Genomic DNA, 27,936 nt, shown 5'->3' on the forward strand with positions numbered 1-27,936 from the left:
CAGTTTGATAGTATTTATTGTATTGCACAGCTTCATGACCTACTTCTTAGTAAAATGCATAAATAAATATATATACGTAGACGCGTATAGGCACAGAAGATGTATCGATAACCGACGGATTCTGTATCAGTAATATCGCCAGTGGTCTATCGGTATTCAACAACACAATTTGGTAAAACACATCAACGAACATCAAGTCATAACACAACAGCACACGATTACAGGCAGTCAAACGTACCGACACAACACAAATGCAATAGCGACATCAACACCGTCTCTCGCCGTTATTGACAATAATAAGAAGGCCTGGGGTGAATTGAGTACCTGAGTAATTTGATCCTGAATCTGTTTCACTTAAGATTACATCAGACGAATACGGATAGCTTGGAAAAGTTCAGACATGTACCTCTTACGAAGCCACAGAATAACCCAACTTCTGCGTCACTTAACGATAATTCGGTATTTTTTCGATCATGCCTATTTCAACACAATTCATGACAATGCCGCACGTTGATTCCGATTTCAAAAATGTTATTTCTAGTAATGATAATTGTGGACATTTCAAGGCTTCACATTGGGGGAAAAGCGTCGGAATTCTCGTTGAAAACACAAGTTCAAGTGGAAGAGAGTATAATTTCAGTCGTCGAGAAAATAATTCTTCACGATTTAGATTCGAGCGCTTAAATCGTTTTGCCGAACCGTAAATGATGCCTTGCTATCACATTCGCCACCGACCAAACACCACAATATAACGTGTAAATGAATATATTAACACGTGCAACGCGTATTTCGGGCACTTGATACTCTACTGAAGACCGGACCATCGTTGAAAATACCCGGACCAGCCTTTTTGACTCTGGTCGGTACCGTCATCTGTAACAGCGAAAGACGCGATTAAAAATCTGCCTATAGTAAGTGGGTCGGTCCCTATTTGGCGGATATGGTCAAAGTTGCTAGGTAAAGTCAGAAATTTTTGCCGTATTACAAGTTCAAGTAGCCGTTCCCAAGGCGAGACTCGATACATTTCAGGGTATAACCAAGTCGCGAGGTTCCGAGTTAAAGTCAATCTCACTTTTATAGTTTTGATTCGAGTCATTTCTAAATCACCACCGACTCAAGTCCGAGTCCAAGTCAGCTAGTTGAGGGTCGAGTTGGAGTCCAAGTCATTAGGTTCACTTTTCAGTTTTCAGTCCAATCCACTTTTTTAACTCTGCTCGAGTGATATAGAATGGCTCGCATTCGTAATATCGTAATTTTCCTCAGTCTTAACAGTTTCTGGTCTGATTTTCCAAGTATCAGGACTGATAGACGAAATACCAATAACGCTGTGACTCTACTATTCTTCGAAGACACAATGAAATTTCTGTCTTTGCCGACTAAGTCTCGAGTCATACGACTTGGTTCGAGTCATGCAACAATGACTCGAGTACAATTCGGCTCATTACAACTCTGGTGGAAATACTTTTAAAAAGATAACCACTGAAGTGGTACAAGCAGAGAAAATCTACTTAAATACTCCTAAGGAATAGACCAGCACTTCGTCACTGAGCGCCTCTGCCATTCGGGCACGATCAAATCATCAAACAATGGTTGGTCACACGCAAAATAAACCAGATTGTGAATCATAGCAACCCGTTACCTGCCGCCATGGCTTGCAGCGTGGCCTTTTCCGTGGGGTCGAATTTCAGCATGGTGTCGATGACAGGCAGAAGATGCTTTTTCTCGTCGCACGGGGGCAGGGTGATGAATTTGTACAGAACGTTCTTCAGGTATTCCATGTTGGCGACGGAGGTTTCGCGCTCCTAGGAAAAGATTGGCAAATTTTTCTATGACGAAGTGTGATTTGGAACGGAAAATTTCGAATTATTGCGATCAATTCGGCCAGAACATGGCAGACACGGTTCAATTATTCAAAATTCGAATCAAGTCTACCACATTTTGAATGGAATATTCGTATTCCCGTTACTTAGAATCAGTTCAAAATCAACCAGAATCACAGCAGATTCGCTCTAAAATTATATGAAATTTGAATTGATTCAAATTGAGTATTTGCATTCCCATTACCTAGAATCAGTTCAGAATGAACCGGAAACATAGCAGATCCGGCTTCAATGTTTCGAAATTCAAATTGTGCCTCCTACGGTTCGAATTTAACATCGGTGTTCTCATTACGTAGACTCAGTTCGAAATTGACTATAATCACGGTAGATTTGATTCTAATCATCGTGCCAACCCTTGTCTGAGTTGACTGATTGCATTACCATTGCTTCGAATCAGTTCGAAATATACCGGAATCATGCCAATTATTTGAATTGCACAGTCGAATTTTAGATATTTATCATCAGCCAATGACACAGGACAACACGCTTGAAAATTTGCACCCACCTGATTTTTCTCAAGGCGCCGTATCTCGTCCTTCAAGACCCGGTTCTGTTCCGTCAGCCGGGACACGGTGGCCTCGTTTTCGCGCACCACCTCCGCCAGATGGTCCAGCTTCTTGGTCTGCGCCTCGTACCGCGCTTCCAGATACTTCTGCCGGCCCTCGCTGGTCATCGACGAGTCCGAGATCACGGACACTGCGACAGGAGAAGGTTTTATTGGTGCAACGTGACACCACAAAAAATCCGTAACGTCATTATTGAAAAAACTAATAACTGCATCATAAAGAATCTGATGTCAGTCTAAAGAATTTCAACCACTCAAATTTAATTTGTGCATTTCAGAGGTGGCCAGTAACAAATTACTTCTACTTTTTATGAGGTTTTGTTAACTTGCACTACATACTCAAGTAGTTATGATGTTACACTCTACCTCTATTCACATTTCCAACTATTTTACGCAAAACTAGGCCCGGAATATTACCTTTTTTATACACTTGAATAGTATATTCATATTGATATGAACCCGAGCATAATCCTCATGAACTAGCAGAGGATTGAAAAGAACATTGTATATCAACAATCATATCACAAAATATGACGTCACTAGCATGATGTTACGTATAATCGGGGCAGAGCTACCATGGCTCAATGTACTGTTTTTAGATGGTAAACAAACCTTTTCTGCTACTTCTACTTGGGTAGTGATGAGTACTACTTGTAATTTGAATCGGTGACATCGGTGATATGAAATTCCGCCCCCTCGAATTGAATTGTGCAATGTGCATATTGACGTCATCACAAAGAGTATGTAATGTCAGTACTAGATGAAATTTTGCTTCTAAAATTTAATATGTACATTGTAACGTCATCACAAGGAATCCCTGACAATGCTAAAAAAAATCCACCCCCCCAGAAAAAACATTCTCTTAAATACCCGCTCTGATTTCGCTGCCGGCGCTCAGCAGCCGCTCAAAAGTCTGGGGCACGTCCGGGTCCTCCTCGCCCTCGGCGTCTTCCCGGGCCAGCGCGCGGTAATCCATTTGCTGATACGACGGGTTCCTGTTATGATACACGTTCGTCCGTCATCAACCAGTAAAGATTTCTAGAAGTCAGGGCTGTAATGACTCGAGTCCCCCTTAAGTCGCGATTTTTTAATCACACGACTTGGCTCGAGTCATTTTTTCAAATGTGTAAAATGACTCGGACTCGACCCTCTGCTCGCTGACTTGAACTCGGGACTTGACTCGAGTCAAAACTATAAAAGTGAGATTGCCTTATGACTCGGAGCCTTGTGACTTGGTTACAACCCTGGCGTCAGCTGGCGACATCCGATATCATTCATGAAACGTATCAAATGTACCTTGTTACGAACAGAGCCCCTCGGCTAATGTTCCTGATCAATAAAATAGGTTTATCTACCTCAAATATTCGACAAATACACGTCGTGTGGGTAACAATAACAACTAATAACGGGGAAACTAAAGCAGTGGTGAAGGAGTTGTAATTTATCACATGGGCATCTGGCGGTATGAATTTAAATCCAGCCCAGCTACAGCGTGACAAGACAACCACATTCTGACACCGACTGACGCAAAACGCGAAGCAAAAGTATAACGGAGATAAAAAAAAAACGCCTACCTGTGATGTGATTGTACGAGGTCGGAATGTTGTCTGGCAGACGACGGCGGTATCGGCGAAGGCAAATTGGTCCTTTTGTGTGGAGTAGAAGAAGCTGAAAATAGATACAAATGGTCACAACTCAACGCCAACTAGTTGAAGGTTGAGCACGACTGGCTCGTTTGTAACGCTAACGAAAGCGGGAGAGCTTCGGCAATTTCGCGATTCGATTTGCAGACAAATAAATCTGCAACGTGCAGGGTGTCAAGTCTTCTGGAAGTGCCAATGGAGAACTCTATTGTGCGAATTGTTGTTTTATTTCTCTCTAATTCGAAGTTTTATAAAAATTTCAAAGATTTTTTTGACATGGTAAAATATGTCAAAATTTTGTCACAATGTTAGCATTAGGTCAAGAAACTGTCAAAATTGCTTACAAAGTCAAAATTTTTTTTGCAACCTGCATTTCGTTTGTATCGTAGATGTTTGCACCACAAAATTTTTTTAATTATTTCTACCATAATACGTGATACAACTACTGGAATTCTTCATAGGTCCAGATTTCGTGTTAAAACAAAGTTTTTCTCACGTAAAACTTTGTAAGTTTTCAAGTCAAAAAAGATTTTTCAGGTCAAACTAATTCGCAAGGACAGACAGTCCAACCAGTAATGAAGAAAGGTATTACAGTTATAACATCTTGTGGGAAAACACCTAATTTACATACAGGAGGTCAAAATTAAGTTTTTCAAGGTCGAACAATGTCAGAAGTTTGATTTTGTATTTTGAAATCTTCTGTTTATTAGTGTCAAAAAAAATCAGCCTAACGAGTAATTACAATTCTAACCTAATTTGAAAAAAAAAAACTAACTGTACTTCTACTTCAAAATTGTAAAGCTGTTATTTCGTAAACCAACCACCGCGGCAATGAATACCCGGTCTGGACTTGGATTCGAATCTGGTATCCGCAACAGGATTCAGATTGGAAAATACTAAACCCGTGAACTCGAATCATGTGTATCGACCAAGCGCAAGACAGGAATAGCTACCTCGGTTTGTAACTTCGGAGCCGCCCCTCGAATGCGACGCCTTTGCCGTCTGGCTACGCAACAAATCGTTCTCGGTGTCCTGCAGTTTCTTCTGCAAGTCCGCAAGGGCCTTGCCGTGGGCCTCTTTCAGATTTTCCATCTCGATGCGGTGTCTCGCCGTCAGGTTGTCGTTCCTCAGTCTGGTCTGCGTCGCGGCGTCTCCGTGTTGGCGTTGCAGCGTCGACAGCTCGAGCTGCAACTCCTGTACTCTGGAAATTATTCGGGAAATCGAATTGAAACGCGTTACGGACAGGAAACGGGTCCAGCTTAGAAACCAGAGGTATCAGTAACGAAGCATTTGAATAAATGTTGTGGTGTATCTTTTTCCCATTCTAACTTCAAGAAAATCAGTGGAAAAATGGTATATCGCACAGTCGTCAGACGGAAAAACAACGCATAAACACGGATGTAGTTTGACCAAATCGGCACAAACGATGTCACAAAAATTTAACTCGCCACGCTTCCTGGTTGCGACTAGAAAGTAGGTAGACATATGACGCGTTTATGTAGCGTGAAAGCATTTAAAGTTACTTTGCCAGAACAAAAATATCAGTGCCGCGGCTGAGTAAACAAACACAATCTCCAGACCAACGGAGAAAAGGTCGCCTCACAATACAATGATTCATAAAAATAGATCGAACTAGGTCAGCGTTGCGAAAAGGTGCTTTCCAAACTGCGCAAGAACGCGAAATCATTGCACTTTCTTTAGAGCCCTACGACGCCCGATTCAGCACGACACTATGAATATAACAATAACGATTGAGAAATTCCATCTGCACCATACTCTGCTTTGTCTGAAGATCAGATGAACGGGTTTAACACATTCAAGAAATCACAAGACGTCCACCGGGTGGAAAAATAACTTATGATGACATTACACACGAGTTCACAATGACATTCTAGAGATATGAAGGAATAGATTTGCGATACCCACAGAAATGGAATAGTACCAGAGACACACCCTCCCCCCCCCCCGGACCCTGGTGACAATCTGTTGAGCTGTGATGATACGGTTACCCTTACAATGGAAAATAACGCGGAATTTTACTAACAGTACCTGTACTCGGTGAAAATTATTTTCAAAAGATCGTATTCGTAGACAATAACGTTTGTCCAACTACCCTGCTGGAGGTTAGTAATAAAGTACTTTTTGGAGTAGGCCTACTCAACTAGATTTTGCCATCTTGTACTAAATACTAAAGTGGCTATGTTTTTTGACTAATTCTGCTCCCGCTGAGGGATTTATAAGTAAAACTCCTTACTTTTTTACACATTGGATTTTAAAAATTAGGAAGTAGTTTTGGGTTGAGCTACCGTCACTTTTTAGAAGTGAAATTGCGGTAAGAAACAAATGAAACTGCCCTGTATCATGGCAACTGGATATATTTTCGAAGATTAAAAGACGTGTTTGTACCGTGTTTCTATCTCACTTCCATTTCGCTCCATCCTAAGAATCAATTCCTTGACTTTATTCAGCCGGTCATCAACGACCGACCACCAATAACAGCGACCGAGATTTCTGACCGACCACAGAGTCTTGTTCCTACCTGGATTTCCACCTGGCGTCACGGTCCGCCGCGCGATCCTTATCCTGTTCGTGCTGCTGCAGAAGCCGCTCGTAGTCGCCGTTTACGAGTTGGAATTCGTTCTCCTGCAAGCGCGCCTTGTTCTGGACGTCGACGAGTCTTTGTTTGAGCTGCTCGTTGGCCGACGTCAGCTGGGAGCTGTACGCAAAAAGCGGAATCAATTAAAGATAACAATATAAAATAATAAAGCGTTTTGAAACTAGTTACTCGAGTAATTATCATTGATTAATTCTCTACATCCACTTGACATGGACCGACATGTCAAGGCAATCGCTATTTCTACCAAAAATCAAATAGAAATTTAGGGAATTACTTTCATTTCCACTCGATTACTTACAACTTTGACCCCCTCTCAGAGTAACACGGCCGAAAAATTTCCAATCCTACCAAGGTGGGTTCATAGCCCACACAAAAACAAGAGGAAAAACAGGAGGCATTGATCAAATGGCAATCTTAAGACACCAGTCACTGTTACACAGTCGGCCCCCAAGAACAAACCGAAATAGTAAAGGACTGTAACCGTACATCTTTTCTTCGTCTTCCGACTTCTGTTCTTGCACTTGATTCTTGCTTTTCTGCTGCTTCAGGACGGTGTGCACCCGGATTTTATAACTCTCGTATTCGGACTCAAGGGAATCCTTCTCCGTCTTCAGCAATTCGCAATCGGCCTGAAACGAATCGCCAACAAATACCAGAGCTTGCAAGACCACATTCATCACAGTATACAGTATTCAAAGTCTTTTCGTGCGCCCGTTATCAAGAGTTAACGGTACAATGACAGGCTTATCCACAGAGATTCAAATCAAAATCAATTTGGTAAAGCGTGACGTAAAGATGTAATTGTAAAAGAACGTCGGACTCTGCGTTAGTCATAACAAAGAAAACAAGCGAGAAACAAAATCACACGTTACACACAGATAGATGTTGAACGGAGATGTTGCAGTATGGATTACAGAATTTCAAGATTGTAATAGAGCTCGTTCTGTCGATACAATTCTGGATTATTTAATTCACCGATCGTTGACTCCAATACAGATAGACGGAATGAAGACCTGCCCTTAGAAATCACAGTGAAATTAACGGCATAAAGACTGGATTGTCCATTATATGCCGGCCAGTTGAATGGATTTGTAAAAAACGAAGTTGTTGGAAGATTTTTGCCGGATTAGGATCAGATTTGAATTTACAATTTTTTGAAGTTCGGTCTAAATTTGTACTACAAATTTCCAATAATTTGCAATTTCCATGACACTCAGCAAGCGGGTAAACTTAGGGTTAGTATTTGGGTTATGGCTAGGATAAGTTTCGGGGTTATAAAGTCACAGGCGAAGCGCCACACGCTAACTGTCTAGCCACCAATCGAAATACCTGCAGCGTGTTGACTTTCCTCTGCATTATATCGCTCGATCTTGTATGCGTCGAGTCCATCGTGATGATTTTGTCTTGAAGCTTACGGACTTCCGCGCTGTTATTCGACAGTTCCAGCTGAAAATGATAGGGCTGTCGGCACTCGCCAAAAACACTACTAACTGGCACCTTGGGAAATCTGGCGCGAAACTGTTGTATAAAACAGTGGTTGGGTGGATCCCCTAACCGCGAAATTATGGAAGCTAATAACTAAAAAGTCGTCGCCACTGTCACCCGATCCTAACCACGGCCTCATTGCCATCTCTGTTAATGCCTAAAAATTACCTGATGACCAAAAAAGTCATGGCCTGATTATATCAGTTGCAGTGCAATTATTAGTGTTTGTATTGTACGTGTGGCAATTGGCGCTAAAGATAAGACAAAATAAGGACAGTTTTTATCAATATTGGCAATGTACTGTGGTTTTATAGTTGAAGTTCCTTTCACAGACCCTATATAACTACTCGGCGGCGACCAATTTAATAACCTGGGCTGCTCTAAAGGCTGCAATAAGGGCTATAAAAAACGTACTTTAACGCTTTCTGTCTCCTGTTGGAATTCTTGCACTTGACTTATCGCGTCCGCCAGCTGGCCTTTCATTTCTTCCATTCTTGATTCCATCTCAGACATCTCTTCTCGGCAAGCCGCGAGTTGCTTGTTCGTTTGGTTCGTCCTGTCTTCTGCATCGATACGGAGCTGTGAATCGATAAACGTTACTGAATCAAAGCCAAACTTATAGCGCCGAGGATAATAAAACTTATACACAGAGTTAGTTAACTTGGGCGGACGTAATTTATGACGCCTGCCTCTGCGTATATCGGATACCTGTTCCACGGTGTTCCTGTCCTCGTTGATCTTGGCCAAGCGCTCCTCGAGACCTCGCGAGTTCTCTTTCTCCGACCGCAAATTTTCGTTAAGCGTCTCGATCGTGTCGTTCAGCTCGGAAACGCTCCGTTCGTATTGCGCTATTTCCAACGCCAGCATGTCGTGCTGCTTCATACCCTACGGAACGGGAATCATTTAAAATGCGTCCTCTCGAGTTACTTACAGATGCGGATTCGTTTTTAGACTAGTTACACTTCTACTTCAGAGGTGGTGGAAGTATTCATTGTTCGTGCGGAAGTTGAAGTAACGTTGTAAATTTATACTAAAGAACAAGGGAAAGTAGTCCACAGAACAGAACCAAGTACGCAACATCCACTCTAGTACTCAAAAAAGCAGAGGTACTTCTCATTACTGACCACCTCTGTATCGCTTGCCCCAAATTCTGTCATGCAGAAGGCTCTTTCAAGGCGGACTCACAAATCAGCGTGTGCCTTAATACCGATTGTCATACCTTTTTCGCTTCCGACAAATGCTGTTTTGTATCGGCGAGAGACGATTTCTGCCTGTTCAGTTCGCCGTCCAACGAAGCGACCTTCTCTTTCAGCTGCTCTTCGTTCTACAAAACATCGTAACATTCGGCGACTTGTCTCTCTACAAGCACACGCCTACACAAGTTATTGAAACGAATATATCCGAGCTCGGGGTGTGCAAAATGGGTGTTGACAAAACATTTTTGTCCAGATCTCACGGATTCACTGAATAAATTGTTGCCTAAAAAACTGATGCGCACCAAACTTGCCTAAATTCCAACCAGTAGAAGCGGATGCAAATCGAAATTAAGGCCATATTTACAAAATAGTAGTATTTACGGTGGCAAATTCAGCCACTTCCACATGACCAAAACGTCCTGTTCCAGGCGTGCCTGGAGGGTGAGTGATGCTTTTTCCATCTTGACAAGAAACTCTGATAAAGTTTGGATAAAGACATCACTAATTGATAAAAAAAGGATGAAATTTGCCACTTAAAATACTATTATTTCCAAAAACGGCCAAAATTACAATTTGGCGCGCACCATATTTTGAGGCAACATCACAATTTAATCGGTGAATCCGTGAAGTGTAGAAAAAAAATGGTTTTAAGCACCCTCAGTGTGTAATCTCCTTGATAAGCGATTCAGATATAATGAGGTAGAACATCTAGTCATAAAGAGGCTTTCTAGTAGTTTCAACCTGGACATTGCAAAGATCAAGATAAGAACACCTTTTTCATGTTCTCAATCTCGTTCATCTGCCTGTTCCGTTCCGCCTCCAGCATTTCAGAAGTGGCTTTCGTCATGGTCAAAAGCTGTGAGATGTCTTTCTTCTCATTCTCTAGCGCGTCGCATTTCGCCTTCCACTGATTCATGCCTTCCTCGACCTCGTTTTTCTGCAAAAACATGGCAGCAAACGTGCAATTATTCAAAGTCGTCACAATAAATCACTGTTTTCAAAGTCGGCAGGAAGCCAACTCAAAATGGGTATCAAGATAGGGGGACATTATACCTATGCTCAGTAGAGCCCGGCGGATATCATAATTTCTATCCGATACCAATGTCGTCGATATAACATATTTTACATTTCCAGGTTAGTTATATTGCAGAGTATTTTCAATACCAAACCATTCGACAAATCCTGCATACTGTGTAACATGCATATAGGATTCCAATATTAATTCGATTGTCACTAATAGATCGGCATTGTTTCACTATAATCACACATATTGTTTCAAAACAAAACGAATTACTGTTCATTTCGACATAATATATAACCTAACGATAGGAATTGCGAGCCTGTGCACGAATTAACCAGAGTTTTTTACGTTCAATTCTTATATTCATTCCGTTCCTTATTTTGTCGCCAGAGTCTTATACTCTCTGCATTACTTTTCATTCAGTGTGCATGCCTCTTCTATACTTCGCCTAGGCCAAGGTACTAAAGGTAGGTGTCTGATCTTAAAGATTACTCCAAGTTGTTTCCACACTCTTCTTTCTTTTCGTGGTATCGCAGTTTTGTGGTGTTTTAAAACGATGATAAGATTAATAAAACTGACTGATTGATTGATTGATTCCTGAGCATTTTGGCCGAATAAAATCGTTGTCTGGGGTATCCGGTGTCTGGATTAGGCAGAGTCGACCGTGTCTCAAATAGAACTTCCAATTAGCGGCAGCATTTTGATAACGACATTCAGTGTTACCTTCATTATTTACAACAACACTCTAGCTCAATAAGAAACTCATACTTCTATTCCTACATGCTTTATTTTGGATTTTAAATTTGCTTCTAGTTTTGTCTATAAGAAGCTAACTTCTGTGGTACTGATAAATCCATACAACAGGCGACCTAAAATGGCTACTACTGAATCCCCATACCTCGGCCTGCGCTTTCTTCAACTGGGCGACGATGTCGTCCAAGTTCTTCTGCAACACCTTCTTCTCATCCTCGGCGTGATCCAACCGATCCTGCAGCTTGTCGCATTCCAGCTGCATCATCTGAACGTTAGACGCCTGCGTCTGGCTGCCCTGCAAAAACAAAAACCCGTAGCTGTTTTCACGAATCGAATCTGGCCGGGTCTGCGGCAATGGTGGTCGGAACACTGAAGAGTTGCTACTCGAGCAGAATTGATGCCGTAAACTTCTACTCGATTGCAAGTAGAGGTAGCTATTTCAAAGACTCGTGAAACTACTTTATGAGGAAATAGAAAATAAAAGGTATGGAACGTAGTTAAGAAAGTTGTTACAAAAAGTAGATTCGGTCGAGAGTGCATACTCTAGCTAGTTAATCGGAGGTGAGATACTATCGATATCGCAAGATGTATCTTTGTGAATAATGCACGGTGATTAACGACACTACAGACGGGTAGAATCTTCATATATTTATTCAGTTACTGTGGTACCTGGGGATTTCATGCCTTTGCCATGACAATTTCACTCGTGGAAGGATGGGGGGGGGGGGGGGGGCGCTCCCCTTGGCCTTGAGGGCGTGAAAGCATCTGAGGGGAGGTGTGAAGCCGCCTGAGAGTAACGATGTTCTCGAAATGAGTTTAATTTGTGTTGAAACTTTCAAGTTTCAACAATGGCAATAGCAAAGCCTACGCAGGTATATTGAAATAGTAGTAGGCTCTTTTGCTACGGGCCATCCGTAGTTCCGAGCGTACCTGCAACCGAGCCGTCAGCGTTTCTATCTGCCCGGCGAGAGCGGCCGTCTCGTCTTCCGCGGATTTCAGCTTCTTTTTCGTAGCCTCCAGCTCTTTCTTGGACTTGACTGCGATCACTTTCAGTTTGTTGCAGTATTCGTCTTTGGCTTTCAGCGTTTGTTCCAGATTTTCTGGACGCGAAAAGAAATTTGCAGAAGACGGATTTCAAAATTTGATTACCGGAACGAAACTGTCGATTCAACGTAAAATCGGTGGTTTGATTTACCTGCCCCTAATCATATCATCGTATCAGTTATTTATCATATTATATTGCTGTTGGTTGGCAGTAAACCAATATAGTTACGGCAGTCGACTATAGACACAAGCAGACTTGTACAACTAGGAAACTTTCAGCTTCTCCAAATTAATTATAATTAGAATTAGTTGTACCGGCTTTTCCAATTCAGATTTAGAATTACTTTATTCGCAAAAACTTGTAAACTGAATCAAGTTCAGTTCGTAAGACTGAGAATAGTAAATATCTGCACAGGAAAACCAAAAATCCGACTAGAATTAAAATCACAAAAAGCACAGAAAATTTCACGAATTCGATAAGAATTTGATTACCGTCATTTTGATCTAACCAATCTAATTATACAACTAGAAATATTTAGTTGCCAAAGTCTGGACACAACGTCAAAAAACTTCCACTATAAGAACACTTGGATGTCCGTGCGTGTCGTTGAAGTGATCACAGCTCTGCTCTAGTTTACAAGCAGGCACATTTAGCGAATGGCCTACCTCTAGCCTCCGCGTTTCCGGCGTCACTTTTCTGCGCGGCTTCGTTCTCTTTCGACTTGAACACTCCGAGTTCCACCGTCAAACTTTCGACCTGCGTCTCCAACTGCGCACATTTGTCGCTCGCCTGTGACGCCTGCCGAGAAATGGAGTCGTTAACACAAAAAAACTTACCCAGTATATATATTTCTACGATATGGGAGTACTCCAGTAGGTTTTGCCTACTTGTACAGGCCTGCTTAATCAAGTAATTATGTTTATAGATTACCATAACTTTCCATGTAAAATAGGTACCCTGAAAATGGCACGTAGATTCTGGGAAAAAGCCTGAACCCATTTATAGTACGCACCCTGCATTAGCAGCACACGCCGATTATAGAAGCTTCTCCAGTTGACGAGCTCGCGCCCGTACGATACATCACCAGCGAAGGTTATGTTTTAGTATTAGCGGAAATTGCGGCGATTAGATGTCATTCTGTTTTGCGATGTCGCTGTTGAACCGTCATGCCGTAACGATCGTTAATCATTATACACTTAACCGCATTGCCTCTAAGCGATTGTAGATGGGAGCCAATGCCTGCGAGGCCTGAGACGCTCTAATTCATGCCAGCAACGATATCTTGCACTCCAGGCCTGTTGCAGATGTGATTGTTCAGGACAGCGTAACCAGGCCTGCTGCAGATGCGACTGTTCAGGCCAGCGATCATGCGCGTGCACCTGGTTTGCTTTAAATGATATTGTTCAGGCCTGTTATTGACGTGAGGCCAGCTAGGATTGCACGCGTGTGCAGCAATCAACGACCGAACTTGCTCGCGTACAAATGGCAAACCAAGACGAATCTCGATAATTGGCAACACGCTTCTTGCAAATTGGCGGCGCCTAACACCGATATTCACAAATTACTGGGCGGGATGGCTGAACGTGATGCGCGATTGACAACAAACAAGAAGAAAGGTGTGATTTCAAGTTTTATTTCGAGGGAGATTTTTTTCAAGAACTGTTGCACCTATGCATAATGCGCACCTTCATCCCCCCCAAAAAAAACAAGTCCTAGAATACATTACTTGGAAATTGCTAATTCTCGAGTAGAATTCAACTACCGGTGTGGTGTGTCACTTCTACACTTCCGCTATTACGTTTTCGGTGAATTTCAATTTACCAAAGTTGACCTGTTCTCAAAATTTCTTTCAAAATTTTACCAGTCCCCGAAAGTTGAAAAAAAAACACGCGAACCACTTGCTTAGACGCCATAATTACGACTTACCTCTTTCACAAGCTTTTCCTTGCCCGCCGTCAACTCTTCGCATTTCTCTTTCAAAACCGACAATTCGGATTCCGTCACCGACCTGTTTCGCAGTTCGATCGCAAACTCGCTTTCCTTCTCGTTCAATAACGCTTTTACCCCGGTCAGATTTTCTTCCAACTCCGCGGTAACCTTTACGAGATCCTTGAAGCGCGACCGCGAAGAGAGAAGGTCGAACTCCGATTTCCTATAGACGTCGTGTAAGTTCGACAGCTCCGTTTTTAAATTAGCGATTTCCGACTCCGATTTCTCGTCCGCCGTTTCCATCAATTTAACCGATTCCGACCTGCTTTCCTGCAACCTCGTTTCCGAGTTTGCGATTTGCGCTCGCAGCTCGGCGATACACGAATCTTTATCGAGCGCTTGTTGCTTTTCAAAGTCTATTTGTTGCCGAAGAGACGTGTTCGATTCTTGCAACTCTACCAAATCTTTCTCGCGTTTCGACCCCAAGATTTCCAATTCCGATTCTTTTTCCAGAATCACGTTTTTCACAGTTTCGAGTTCGTTTCGTAAATTTTCTATACGTTTCGAATATTCTTCCAAATTCTCCCGTAAACCGCCATTTTCGCTGTTTTTCATCTCTAAAAGCTCGTCTTTACGTTTAGACTCGGCTTCCGACTCCTTTTTCAAACTATCAAGCTGATTTTGTAACGTTACGACTTCGTTTTTCAAATTTTCCTTCTCGCCACTTTCAGATTGCAGTTCCTTTTCTGCCTTCTCCGATTGAGCTCGTAAATCCTCCAATTGTGACGTCACAGCGGCCGCGATCACGTCTTTCGCATCAATCGATTCTTTGAGATTAGATATTTCTGTTTGTAAATTTTGATTCACTTCCAACATACTATTGTATTTCGCAGTCCGATCGGAATCCTCTTCTTCAAGCGACGACTGCGAGTTTTCCAGTTTCTCTTTCGTCAATTCCAATTCTTTCTTGATTCCATCCTTTTCCGACTCCAAGGCAGCAATTTTCCGATCGCGCTCGGACTCTTCCTCCACCAACTCCACCATCTGCATCAATTCCGCGTCTTTCTCAGCCGCTTCCGTTTGGAAACGTAGACAATGCTCCTCGACTTTGTTAAATCGTGACTGGAGTTCATAATAACGTGCGGACAGCTCCTTTTTTTCTTCAAGGCTCGAGTCGAGACTGACCTTGAGATTTTCATGTATTCGTTTCAATTCCTCAAAATCAGACGCTATTTTCGAATTTTCGGCATCTCCTCGCTCAAAACCATCGATTTTGTTGCGCGCAGCACACAATTTCTCACGTAGACTCGAAATTTCGCTTTCCAAAGATTTCCTTTCTTCGCAATTACTTTCCAATTCGGCACAGACGTCGCTGTATTTGGATTCTACATCGGCCAATTTATCGGTCAACGTTTTCACAGATTCTTTCTCGTTAGCCAACCCGTTTTCGACCTGTTCGCGCATAACAGATTCTTCTCGCAGCAATTTTTGCACATCATCCAAAGATTCACATTTATCGTCCAAGTCTTTTCGAAGCGACAAATTAGCTTCCGACAATTCTACAACCTTAGTTTCAGATTCCTTTCTCAATTCACACATTTCATCTTTGGCGTCTTTGATATTTTGTTCGTAATCCCTTACTGTACTTTCAAGCCTGTCGTTTTCCTCTCTCAAACCGTCAATCTCATCTTGAAGTAGGTTTTGTGAATCTGCGCCTTGCTGCAGAGCTTCCAATTTCGTTTCCAACCTCAATTTTTCATCCCGCAATTTCGTTACCGATTCCTCCGAATCTTCCAGGAGCTTAACTTTACCAAAGCATTCTTTAGACAGCCGTTCAATTTCCTCCGATAACTCACAATTCCTTTTTTCCAAATCTCCCAACACGGAGTCCTTAGATTTAAGTTCCTCGGCATACTTCAGACTTGATAGCTTGAGATTTTCGTTTTCAGTGACGACCGCCAAGTTTTCTTCTCTCAAACCCTGCACGTCAGTCTCTAACCGATCTTGAACCAGCGCCGCATTCTCGACAGCCTCGTTCAACTTAGATTCGACATTTTCCAATTTTTCACCGATACCTGCTTTTTCGTCCTCCAAAATCTTCAAATTCGTTTTCGCGCCTGCCAATTCGGACTCAAATTCTTCACAAATCTCTTTGCGACGTAGCTCGGCTTCTTGCAAATCAATCTGAAGTTCAGCGTTCGCAGCCTGTAGGTCGCGTACTCGCGTTTCAAAATCAGTACACGCTGTAGATTCGTCTAACGATTTTTGAATTGCGACCACTTTCGCACGAAGATTCTCGTTTTCCTGGGTCAATTCGTTTGCTTTAATCGTAATATCGTCACTAGACTTCACTTTATTAGCTAAATCCATGTTCTCTGCCTGCAAGCCTTCGACAGATTTAGTCAAATCTTGAACTTGAATTGCAGACAATTCGGTAGCAGATTTGAAATCCGCGATTTCGCTTCGAGCGTTTTCGAAACCAGACTTCAACGACGTGTAAGATTCGTAAAAGTCATCCGCCTTAAACCCTAACTTTTCTTCCAACTGCGATCGAGAAGACACTAAATCTTCTACTTTAGACTTTAATTCTTTTAGTTCATCCTGTGTAGCTACATCCTTAGATTCAGCGGTCTCCAATTTCTTGACCAGACTATCATTGGCGTCGCATTGCGATTTCAAGCGTTTCTTCAGCTCTATTATCACAGCTTTCATCTTGTTGACGTCCTGACCCGGGCTAGCCGACGCGTTCTTAGACTTGGTCTGCTTCAGAGCGTCCACGGTGATCTTTAAAGCTGCTATCTCGTTTTTAAAATCCGCGTTTTCCTTCGTCAGCTGTTCTGAAGCTTGCAGCTTTTCAGACATGGTCTTGATGTGGGTTTTTAACCCCGAAACCTGCTGCTCGTAATCTTTTAATCTGTCGGCCAGATCTTGTTTTGCAGTCACGACCGACTTTAGCTGATCGTCGGCGGTTTCGACTTCGTATGCATACTCCTTGCATTTCGCGGAAAGCTCGTCCCGTTCGTTTTGCAGGCATTGTAAAGACGACATGAGAGTCTCCAGTTTCATGTTGGTGCATTCCAGTTGCTCGCTGGCAGAAGAGTATTTTTTGCGCAAGCCCTTCTCGGTTTCGCCCTTTTCTTCGAGCTTATCCTGAAGCTCTCTCAGTTGTGCGGCGTTCTGAAATCACAAGATGACATTGAAATCGGCCATCTTTGTTTGGCACGATTACAGGGGTTGGTGATCGAGTAGAAGAATAGCGATTCGCAAGAAATGTCAAAACTACTTCGAGTTGAAACAGAAAATGGAGTTTTACGTCCTAAGTCAAGTAAAGGTGGATTTGATCGAGGCAGGGGCGTATCCAGTCGAAAAAAAACGGGGTTATTTTTAGAAAAGGGGGGTGTTTTCATAGGGAGAGGATGTTCCTAGTTCTAACCGATTGATCAGGTTAAATGTATGCAGATATTACAACGGTCAGATAATCTTACTCGCGTTTGCGACTTCTTTGATCGTATATACAAAACCTAGTACCACTAAATACAGCAGGTCCTTAAGCTGAGATAACAGCAGAAATTACAGCACAGCGAGAGATCTCTCCATTTTGCGCTCAAATACGAAGTGAAGATACGCAAATGAATCACAGTATGTTGCCGTTGGTATCAATTGTTCGGCCTGTTCTTGCAGATGATCTGGATTAATTTTGTTTTAAATCAATATGATATCTACTGTCTGCCAAGATGGTGTAGTATTTTTGGTGTGTGGAGATGGTAAAGACCAATTAACGCTAGAGCTTGTGCGATTGCATCACATGGATAACAGTGGACAGGCGCAGGCTTAGGCTCGCAATGAAAATGCATTCCTAAATGCGTTTGCGGTGCAAAAGTGACAATTGCGAATTGTCCAGGCCAAGACTAGGCCTATAACTTCTCGTCAAGATTACATCGGACATTGATGTAGCACTATCACGCGCCGCAAGTTACGGAGCGGCCTAATTTTCCTAGCCGCCGATGTTTTTACTACTGGCCAAGCGCGTTAAAACAGGACAATCAGCAGATGCGCCAGAGGCCCGAGACATGAAAAGACTGGAAATCTGGAAACCTACAAAACAACCAAACTAAATCATCACAAATTGGATCAATACATGAGAGATTCCATATCGGACATTTGATTAGTACAATCTGTTTTGGTACTGTAGGGATCTGCTATCTCTAATGATACCAGCCTAGGCTGCGTGCTTATTTGAACATGCAATGGCGAGAGCGAGATCTTCGGAGGCAATGTAACATGATACACCAATTACTCCCCGCTGTCACAGACGAGAGAGGAATAGGAGGAAAAGGGGTTTCGTAGCATTTATTGTTATGTGAAAACGCTCTTTGGGCATCTAATCACGAATGAGCATTGAGTAATTGATACTTGGATAATAACAGAGAGCTAGATTAAGGATTCAAGAGGAGGGAGAGTTGAGCTTGGGAACAGGGGATATTGGACACCGATTACCCCCCTGGATACGCCCCCGAGTCGAGGTATCACATACATATATTCATAGACGCCTAACGCTAATTTTCCTTAGGTATGCGGGTTGCATGACGTCACAAAGGAATGACGTCATAATGTGACAGAATTGATGATTTTGGGTTAATATAGCATCAATTCATTAGGGTAAAGTACATGCGTAAATGCCGATTATACAATCTCATCGTGTTGACGAACTTACGCGTATGATAAGCTTGTCAACGAGTCCAGAAGTGCTGTCAATTAGCAAGTCCCTGATCTCTCGCGAACAATTATACACGCTGCTTATCAACGCGTATTACGCAACTTTGGCGACAATTTTCGCAAGCATAAATGTCCGAGTTGTTATGGAATCTGTTCTATAATGGTACTGATTTCAGGTGGTTTAAACCTTTCTCGACTTTTAAAACTTGAGCCTTGACACACACCTTCTGACTGATGGTTATGTTTAAAACTATTAGCGGAATTGAATTACGCACTCACAATCGCACATGTCTGCGTACATTCGATGTTATTCCGTTTCGCGATGTCACTCTTTAATCACAATCGCTAATCAGCATACACTTAACGGCATCGTCTCCTAGCCATCGGGAGTTAGGAGCCAACGCATGCTAGGCTCGCGACGCAATAGATGGCCAGTGGCCATTGGCCACTGGCCAGCGATGATATCTTTCCACCAGGCCTGTTGCAGATGCGATTCTGTAGGCCAGCGATAAATGCAATTGTGCTGGTCAGCGATGGGAGGATAGTGCGCGCCAGTACTATCGCAGATGCGATTCTTCAAGCCAGCGAAACTATGCTTGTCGGAGACGCAATAAATCAGGGGAGCGATGATTGCCGAGCGCGCGGCAATCGATGATCTAATTTCGCAATCATCTCAGCGGGAAATCGTGTAGCTTTACGTTGTGCAGTGCACAGACGAATCTCGCTGATTGGCCGTTCGCAACGTTTTACCTGGCTCACATATGCGGCAGCAGGTAATGTCGTAAATGGAAATACAATGCGATTTGTTCTAAATGGCGCAATTGACGTTTACGCCGATACATGCCAGCCAGAATTCTAGGTATGCCGCATACCTAAAAAAAATGTCTAGGTATACGCGGCATACCTTGCATACCCAGGTTCGGCGCCTATGCGTATATTGTTACTGACAGCTCTGACCAGATGCGGGGTCAACACTTTCAAGTGCAAAATGTCAACCGTTAACTTGCGAGTACTTACTTGTTTCGTTTTCTCAGCCAAAGTCTTCTGCACCTCATCGTACCGAGCCTTCAGCTTTTGCAGCAGCAGGGTCTGCTTGAGATTGCTCTGTACCAAGTCACCATGAGACATTGCTTCCAGCTGAGCCTAAAAATGAAAGATTAAAATTTCCACCCACACAAATTATGATCGCTGTTTTCGACAATAATAACAGCGGCATCGATATAGCTATTGAACGGCCAACCTATGCAAATTCATTTTCACGATAATATCGTATATCTGTCAACAGATCCAGTCTTGGCTGGGCACATTTGCATACTAGAAACCATCGCGCTGCATACTCGACATCGAAGGGCTCCTGATGAGTTGAAGGTGTTGCGATCGGAACAGAAAATGGATCTCTCAAGAGAAAGCGTATCTCTACATTTCTACATGACATAACAATACCGATCGGACTTAATTTTTTCTTCAAGTTCTGATTCTCATTCCACTTAATGAAGAATGTGCTACATTGTGTTTGGGCTCCCTGTATAATCAGAATGGTCACCAGTGAATTCGGAACTTGGCAGCCCGTAATCCAAATCCTATCCTACCCCTAACCGCTACTATAAAGACATTAATATATACATAATGAAACATTCATTTTTGAATTCAACATTACAATATTGATGAATCGCCTTCATAATATAAACAGTCGTTACATTTCCAGTGATGCCAAATTCAGCTTGCCGAATACACGGCGTGCAGATCCACCACAGTGATGTGCCTTCACAGTATCGCCATCATTACTGAAGCAGTTTACTTCAAACAACGCTACAATCGATAAACGTGCTGTATTAAAACAGGTAATTTTCAGTACCTTGCGGTTTGGAGTACCGCCACTCTGCTTTGTAGGCGTTGCATCCATGATGACTTCGTATCACCTCATTTTTCGACTATTTTACTAGAGAAAACCTACAAAAAATGCTCCATTAGTACATCGAATGACGGTGTGAAACTGATAAATGAAAATGCACAGAAAATCGTCAAGCTATCTTCGTGAGAAAACATTTACGAAAACGACACTACAAAACAGAGGATCTCTGTCACACACGGAATTCTACTAGCAAAATAAGCCTTCAACATGATTTCATCATGAAAGGCAAGACATGTGAATCACATCGCCATCTGTAGGGCAAGGGTAACAATTATAAATATCCTCGAGTCACATTGAGGTAAACGCAACAACAAAAACTGCTACATGACATCATGAAATACATAAAATCTATAGTTAAAATATCTCAAAATATTTTGGGAATATTCAAACCTTCCCCAACCAGTGGTCGGATTTAAATTCATTGGCTGGTTCCGTTACAAACTGTAATGCTACCAGATTCTATGATGTCATATAACTTTGTGATACAGTACTATAGAATTGACTGCTTCAAACCCTCTACCAAAAATGATGCTGTTACCTAGACACATAATATCACTAAGTAGAGATTCAGTTATTTCAAAGACAGCAGGCCTATATACTGAGGTGGAAATCACATCAGTTAAGTAAAGGAACAAAACATTGTCTGGCCCGCACAATTGAAAAACTAACCCTTAGCCTATTATCAAAGCAAAATATGTGGACATAAAAATTTGCACAATTCACCATCATTATGATCGGAAAATACAGGAAAATACCTTCGCTACTGTATTTACTATATGAATTACCAACATTTGTGATTACAGCAGGTTGTCATATATATTACAAACTACAAACCTAAAATTCACCAGCTGAAAGGGTGGGGGCTCCACATACTGACTCTGTACGTCAATTGCCATTACGGTAGAAAATAGACCTTAACCGGTACAACTTTTTGATCTTATCCAATGTTTTCAAGATATTAGAAGTCATTATAGAATTCGCTGGTGTGATCATTCATAAGCTTTGTCACGAAAACTCACTGTAGGAACACTGCTTGAATGATGTGCCACAAGTAACTAATTATTGTAATTTGTGAGTTTATACCCACATTAATAAGCAAATATGCATGTATCATGTATCGATGGATAATTTTCGAATCGAGGAATAGAAATATTTTGAAAATGTAGTGGATTAAAATGCAAGCTTTGATACAATCTGAATGGTTTAAGAGTAATGGCAGATTCATAACACCATGAATAATACCAGCATAACGCAGGTTCCTCATAACAGTCATAACATACCTGGAGTGGAACAGAAACAGCAACATATACATGGTTAATAATGATCAGACCATATACGAGCATCACTCTGTATGCTAGCTCTCACAGTTGGGCAGCATGAAACACAGGCACTTACAGACAGGTTATATTTCGGGCATGAGGGGGGTCATCAAAGAAATTAGGTAGGGGTAAAAACAACATTTCGCATAAATAGTTGGATATGTATTAAACACTGTCATAACTTCAGGTAATGGCTGATGATTTTTTTCAGCGCTACACGAAAAAAAAGTGTCACATAGTTAACAAATCTGAAAATTGGTTCTTCAATTTCGACAGGTAAGCTGATGCAGCTTATAGCTGGAAAGATGCTTAGCACCTATCAAACAGCAGCCTTTACAATCATGCTGGGCGGCATAAAAACGAAACTTACGGCTGATAGGCCCATTCGTTAATAATAGTGGCTTCAAGGCTCTCGTGGTGGGGGAGAATATATCAAAACTGAAATTTTACTGGATAACAGGGTTGTAACCAAGGCACGAGGTTATGAGTCATTTTCAATTTAACACCGAGTCAGCTAGTAGAGGGCCGTGTCCCAGTCATATTGTTTCGGCTGGAGTCTGAGCCATCACGTACACAGTTCAGTTTTCAGTTCAATGGCTCGCATTCAAAATATAGTAATTTTCCCAAGTCTTAACAGTTTTCGGCCCCATTTGTCATGTATCAGGACTGATAGACGAAATACCAATAATGTGGTAACTTCACTATTGTTAGAAGCTACAATGAAATGTCTGTATTGGCCGTCCTATCTCGAGTCATGCACAATGATTCGAGTACAAGTCGAGTCAAAACACAAATTGACTCGGGCCGAGTCAACAAAAAAAATCGCGAGTCATAACACGAGTCATTACAGCCCTGCTGGATAATGTACCCTTTATCGTCAAGGGGTATAATTTCAGTAACTAGTAACAATATCATCGCACCCAGCCCTAGTCAACGCTCAATGCCTATAGTGCTGCCGCCCAGTCTGCAGCTGAAATATCATAGAGTCGCTGGTTTGAGCCTGGTGGCCGTGCCGGTGCTGGTCATACCCCGGGACAGTAGAAGGCGCGGGCAAGGCGCCGTCCAAAATATGACCGGTCGGGTCTCTGTCCTGCTGACCCAAAGGCCTGTAGTGATTCTGGTGCCCGTCGTCTCTCGGCATTCGGTCGTTGTACTGAATTTGTTCCATGTGCGTCTGTAGGGGCATTTTCTGCCCTAAAACAGACGCTAAAATGTCGGCATCGATAGTGTTCTCCCTTTGTTGATGACTAACGGGGAAGGCGAAGGTAGGATACAGTTGCGGTTCCGGGATTTGCTTTTCGTGGAAACTCTGCTTCGACACGTCCTGGTGATGGTTCGACATCCCTTGTCTGTAAGGTGTGGTTTTCTTGACCATCCTTGCCCCCGGTTTGGTCATGTGACTCTGCATAGCGTCCATGGCGTGATCGTTTGTGGATTTTGGAATCATGCCATGTTGGACACTGCCGTAATTCGGCATCGAGCAAGGGTACATATTCATTCGGTCTCTGGCGTCGTGCGACGTGCCTTGCGATAGATCGGTGGGTCCGCTGACGGGATTGTTTGCAGATAAATCCACGGGCTCAACAGATTGACCTGTTATTGTAGGTAACGGCAACAGCGAAACATCCTGTTGACACTTTCGCAAATGCCCGTCCAACGAGCATTTGTACCCAAACTGCTTACCACAGTTAGAACACACGTAATTCTTCTCCCTCGTGTGCACCACCCTGTGTTTCCGCAGGGCGCCTTTTTCCACAAAGCTCTTACCGCATAGTTCGCAAGTAAAAGGCCTGTCGCCGCTATGTATTCGTTCGTGATTCACCATATCTGTCTTGTTGCGGAACGCTTTTCCGCAGACAGAACACTTGTGCGGTTTTATACCCAAGTGATCGAGCTGATGGTAATGGTAGCCTTGTCTCGAAGAAAACACGCGCCCGCATTTCTCACAAGTAAAATGGGGTGGAGAGAGGTGATCCTTAATGTGTCTCGTCAATTGCGATTGTATCGCGAAGGCTTTGTTGCACAAATTGCATCGGTACGGTCTCTCGTTGAGATGTTTCGCCCTCGTGTGCCGTATAATCGATCGTATCGAAGATAACTTGTGGCCGCAATCGTTACATTCGTACATTAGATCGCCAGAGTGCGATCGTTTGTGACACTCGAGCCTGCATTTGAATTGGAAGGATTTACCGCAGCTGTCTACGTCGCAACGGAACAGTAAATCCTTTCCCAAATTAGCGATGTGATCTTCGTAAGCGACCATGCTTTCAAAGTAATTCCCGCAGTCCATGCACGCAGGGGAATGCGCGTCGCCGTGATCTGTAATGTGTTGAAGGTATTCCTCCTCGTTCGTCAATTGTCTGTCGCATAGAACGCAAGTATACCAGCCTATGAATTTAGACCCGACACGACGCCAAACGTCACGCGGCCTCTTCTTTCTGGCTTCCTCTTCCTCGCAAGACTCATCGTCGTAACGCTTTCGTTTGTGCTTCTTGGGTTTACGGCTTTTGCGTTTTTTCTTACGTTCCTGCGGTACCCTTTTCGTTTCGTCAAGTATTTCCTCGGACAGTATCGGGTGCAGCTGTAGACCCATGTCACAATCGATCTCATCTTGAGGTATGTCCGTTTGCGCGCAATCATCTCCCGACGTATCTCCGTTTTGTTGACTATTCTCCAAGTCGGGTGATAGTAGCAGCTCTTCGACTGCTGCAGCACGGGAGGCTAGCTTACTGTGCTGTACGTAAGAATCAAGTTTGCCCGTAATCTCCTCCAAAGCGACGTCAGTGTCGGCTAATGTACCGGCGATGTCGAACTCTTCGCATTTTTCAACTTGAATGAATCGATACTTTTTCGTGAGTAATCGGTCGCGTTCTAGCAAGGCGTCAAGGGCAGCGGTTAGCGACGAATAGATGGCGAAAAACTCGTTGAACTTTTCGATGACGGCTGACGGAGCGTGGCCAAAGTAGAGAGAAGATACCATGATTTGTGGCTGTTCTCATTTATAGCTACATAGCACGCTATAATAGGAATATTAGTTAGTTAAAACATAACAATCGAATTGTACTGCAGTTGCATAATGACATGATCAGAGATTGTAAAAGTTATCATCATTGCTATTCCATCTTAAATAGAAGTACCGCTCTAAAGTTCTACTCAGTTACAAGTACAAGAAGACATGTCAATACTACTTCGTGCAGAAACTGAAGATCCAAAAAGTACACGGCTAGTGTTAACAAGTAGATTTGGTCGCATAGTTTCTGAAGTCAATCGTATGAGGTCACCTTACATATTGGGGGTGCATCTCCGCGACTAAAGCAAATGACATTACAAATACATTAGGTGCAATGTTTGAAAATATATCCAGTTGTCATGGTACTTTTTACTTTACAATATCAAATGTATACAAAGTAAGCGGTTTTGTCTAAAGAACTGTCAAGTTCAAATGAAAGTAGTTGATAAGTAGTTTAAGAAAAATCTACTTGATTACTGCCTGTATGGAATCGGTGTCCTGTGCTCATACTATGTTTTATTTTTAATTATTTTTTATTAAATTACTTCAACTTGGAGAATCATCGCTGCTCATACATGTTATATTAGGCAAAACGTACCGACATTCCAGTAGGGCTCGCAAGTAGGAGTACATCGTTACTCACGAACTCTGTGTGTGATATTTTTCAATTAAATCAAACTTCGGCCTCAAAACCATTGAATTCATTTGTAATTACAACAAAGAGAGGATAAAGCAAAGGATAGGCCGAATAAACAGAACACTTTCATTTCAAACATGTTTAAATAGTGCAAATATAAATTATTGCAGTGGAGTAGGCAGTACTAATCTACTTGAGTACCGTACTCATATTCAGTAGTACGCCTACACAGCTACCGATATGATGGCGCTAGTAGTCTAAAATATATCCTAACAGCAAGAAATGCGAGAGGTATTCCCAGGAGGCACTTAACCTGTGTGCTAATTTGCATATTGTCACATACAGCTGCCATGGGGTCGCTGAGCCAACAAAATCATCGCTTGCTAAAGTCATGAGCTCTCTTCACACTATGTCAGTCCCACTTTCATTTGAATAACCATGATAAATATTACTATGCACAGAAAACCAGGGGTACGAGATTTGAATGTAACGTGCATGAAGAATTCATAGTTTTGAAAATTATTAATTGTAATTTTTCAATTGTAATTTGAAAAATTGGAGATTGTACTATTATTCTCCTACTTTTCAGAATTACTTGACCAAGACATGTCAACTTATGCACAATTTCACACATCATAATTCATAGGTATATCGTTTTTGATATTATTTGCGTTCTCATACTATGGGGGAGGCCCCGATACCAATATCATATTTCTGTGGTAGATGCAACTGCACAATCATCAAATTGAACCACAAAATAATATTTGTGAAGATCATGAAAATAGAGCACACATAATTACATGTTCCAATTCTAATATATTCAATTTAAATTCAGCTTGCCAGCCATAGACGAACACATGGATGGAAGACGTTTAAAATGACGAAAAAAAAGAGAAATCATTTACGAAAGTCATGTCTGAGAAGAGCAGGAATGGCTTGATGACTATTGAAAAAGCCCACTCTTCGATGATAAGTAATCAAAAGTTTCAATGCATTATAGTAGAAATGTTCAGAAATTTACATAAAAACATCAGTCATAAGATCACCCATACAACAACCAGGACTCAGTAATACTCCTATGCCAGATTGGAAACTGTGGTTATTTTCGTCAATAAGTTGTGTGTGACAGAAGGGTTTCATGCATTAAATAATTTATTTATTAAACGGGAAGTTGAGCGTGACGTTGCCACCAATTCCACTCTGGCTCCAATGCAGCCATTCTAATATTCAGCGCTGAAAAACTGAAGGCCAGTTGCCTAGTCCCCATAGGTCGAATGCAGTAAGTCTGGATATCACAAATTTATTAAATCTATCATTTTTACCTTTTCATTGTATGGCAATTTAGTGGTGTTTTTAATTGATTAATTCAGTGTGCAAGCCTTTTCTCAACTTCGCCTAGGCAAAGGTGTGTGTCTGATCTCAAAGACTACTCCATATCTTTTCATTGTGTCGCAGTTTTGAAATGATTAAAATATGAATAAAAGGGATTGATGAAACGTAAATAAATGTGCTGCTAAATCAACTTGACACCTAAATGGACTAAAATATGTCTGTGAGGTTTTAATATTAGTGGGCCAATTTTCCTAATTGTAAAAGAACTCTGGGGCCTACAATAGGTTACTTCAGAGGCCTGGTGCTTGATGAATTCAACGAATAATGTGAAATATATTTATATCAGAATATTCAAAATAACATGGAACGAAGAATGAATCAAATGTGATGCCTTTATGGAAACCGATCGACGACTTGTTCAAAATATAGTGTAATAATATCCAACTAATGGGCTCCTTTTTGTGAAGTTGCCCTTCGGGGTCGGGCTTTAATGTGAGTTACGTAGTCTGTATTTGAGATTACAAGGCCGCTGTATAACTGTCATTGCCTCTTATCCATTCCTCAACGGCGGTGCGATCGATGGCTACGACTATATATCGAATTTAATCAGATGTAACAACAGAAGCAGAGGCATGTGAATTACTTTAGCAATGTGCATAAAATACTGCCTCCAAACAATTCTTACGCGATCCAAACCCCTTTATCACCTCTCATGCAAGTTGCTTGATCTTTGCTGACGCCCCCAACAGGTGAATCGCGAAGTGTCAATTGTCTTGCCAGTTTTCTTCCTGACCTACTCTTTTACCGTGTTAGTATGGGCTTTTGGTGAAATGAAACGGCAATTTAAATATTTCAAAGCAAGTAAAATGTTTTTTT

The 27,936-nt window shown here is 42.1% G+C and overlaps 2 protein-coding genes across 2 annotated transcripts; both read right to left on the reverse strand.

Moving 5' to 3' along the window:
* LOC145437363 (uncharacterized) lies at positions 1 to 20,842 on the reverse strand. The gene is made up of 19 exons (XM_080314582.1): positions 20,706 to 20,842; positions 19,868 to 19,993; positions 14,132 to 17,311; positions 12,871 to 13,003; positions 12,091 to 12,260; positions 11,306 to 11,455; positions 10,159 to 10,323; positions 9,410 to 9,514; positions 8,899 to 9,075; positions 8,605 to 8,769; positions 8,035 to 8,151; positions 7,192 to 7,334; positions 6,628 to 6,804; positions 5,042 to 5,289; positions 4,020 to 4,113; positions 3,316 to 3,440; positions 2,386 to 2,576; positions 1,640 to 1,802; positions 1 to 873 (listed from the first exon to the last, which is right to left on the reverse strand). Exons 1-19 carry the CDS (start codon positions 20,751 to 20,753, stop codon positions 806 to 808), a joined length of 5,745 nt encoding a protein of 1,914 aa, XP_080170708.1. The 5' UTR covers positions 20,754 to 20,842; the 3' UTR covers positions 1 to 805.
* Positions 20,801 to 27,936, reverse strand: LOC145437367 (uncharacterized). Its single transcript, XM_080314584.1, has one exon. It carries the CDS (start codon positions 25,059 to 25,061, stop codon positions 23,019 to 23,021), a length of 2,043 nt encoding a protein of 680 aa, XP_080170710.1. The 5' UTR covers positions 25,062 to 27,936; the 3' UTR covers positions 20,801 to 23,018.

The sequence above is a fragment of the Botryllus schlosseri genome, chromosome 4 (assembly GCF_051294905.1).
Source record: "Botryllus schlosseri isolate E-star chromosome 4, Bs_hap1, whole genome shotgun sequence".
Taxonomy (NCBI): Eukaryota; Metazoa; Chordata; class Ascidiacea; order Stolidobranchia; family Styelidae; genus Botryllus; species Botryllus schlosseri.

Bases quoted from the DNA above. Each gene is read 5' to 3' on its own strand.
- LOC145437363 (XM_080314582.1), bottom strand. From the start codon at position 20,753: ATGGATGCAACGCCTACAAAGCAGAGTGGCGGTACTCCAAACCGCAAG. The intron at 11,456-12,090 runs GTACGCTCGGAA...TTGTTTTTGCAG, and splicing joins CGCTGACGGCTCGGTTGCAG to GGCAGCCAGACGCAGGCGTC. The intron at 9,515-10,158 runs GTGTTCTTATCT...GATGTTTTGTAG, and splicing joins AGATTGAGAACATGAAAAAG to AACGAAGAGCAGCTGAAAGA.
- LOC145437367 (XM_080314584.1), bottom strand. From the start codon at position 25,061: ATGGTATCTTCTCTCTACTTTGGCCACGCTCCGTCAGCCGTCATCGAA.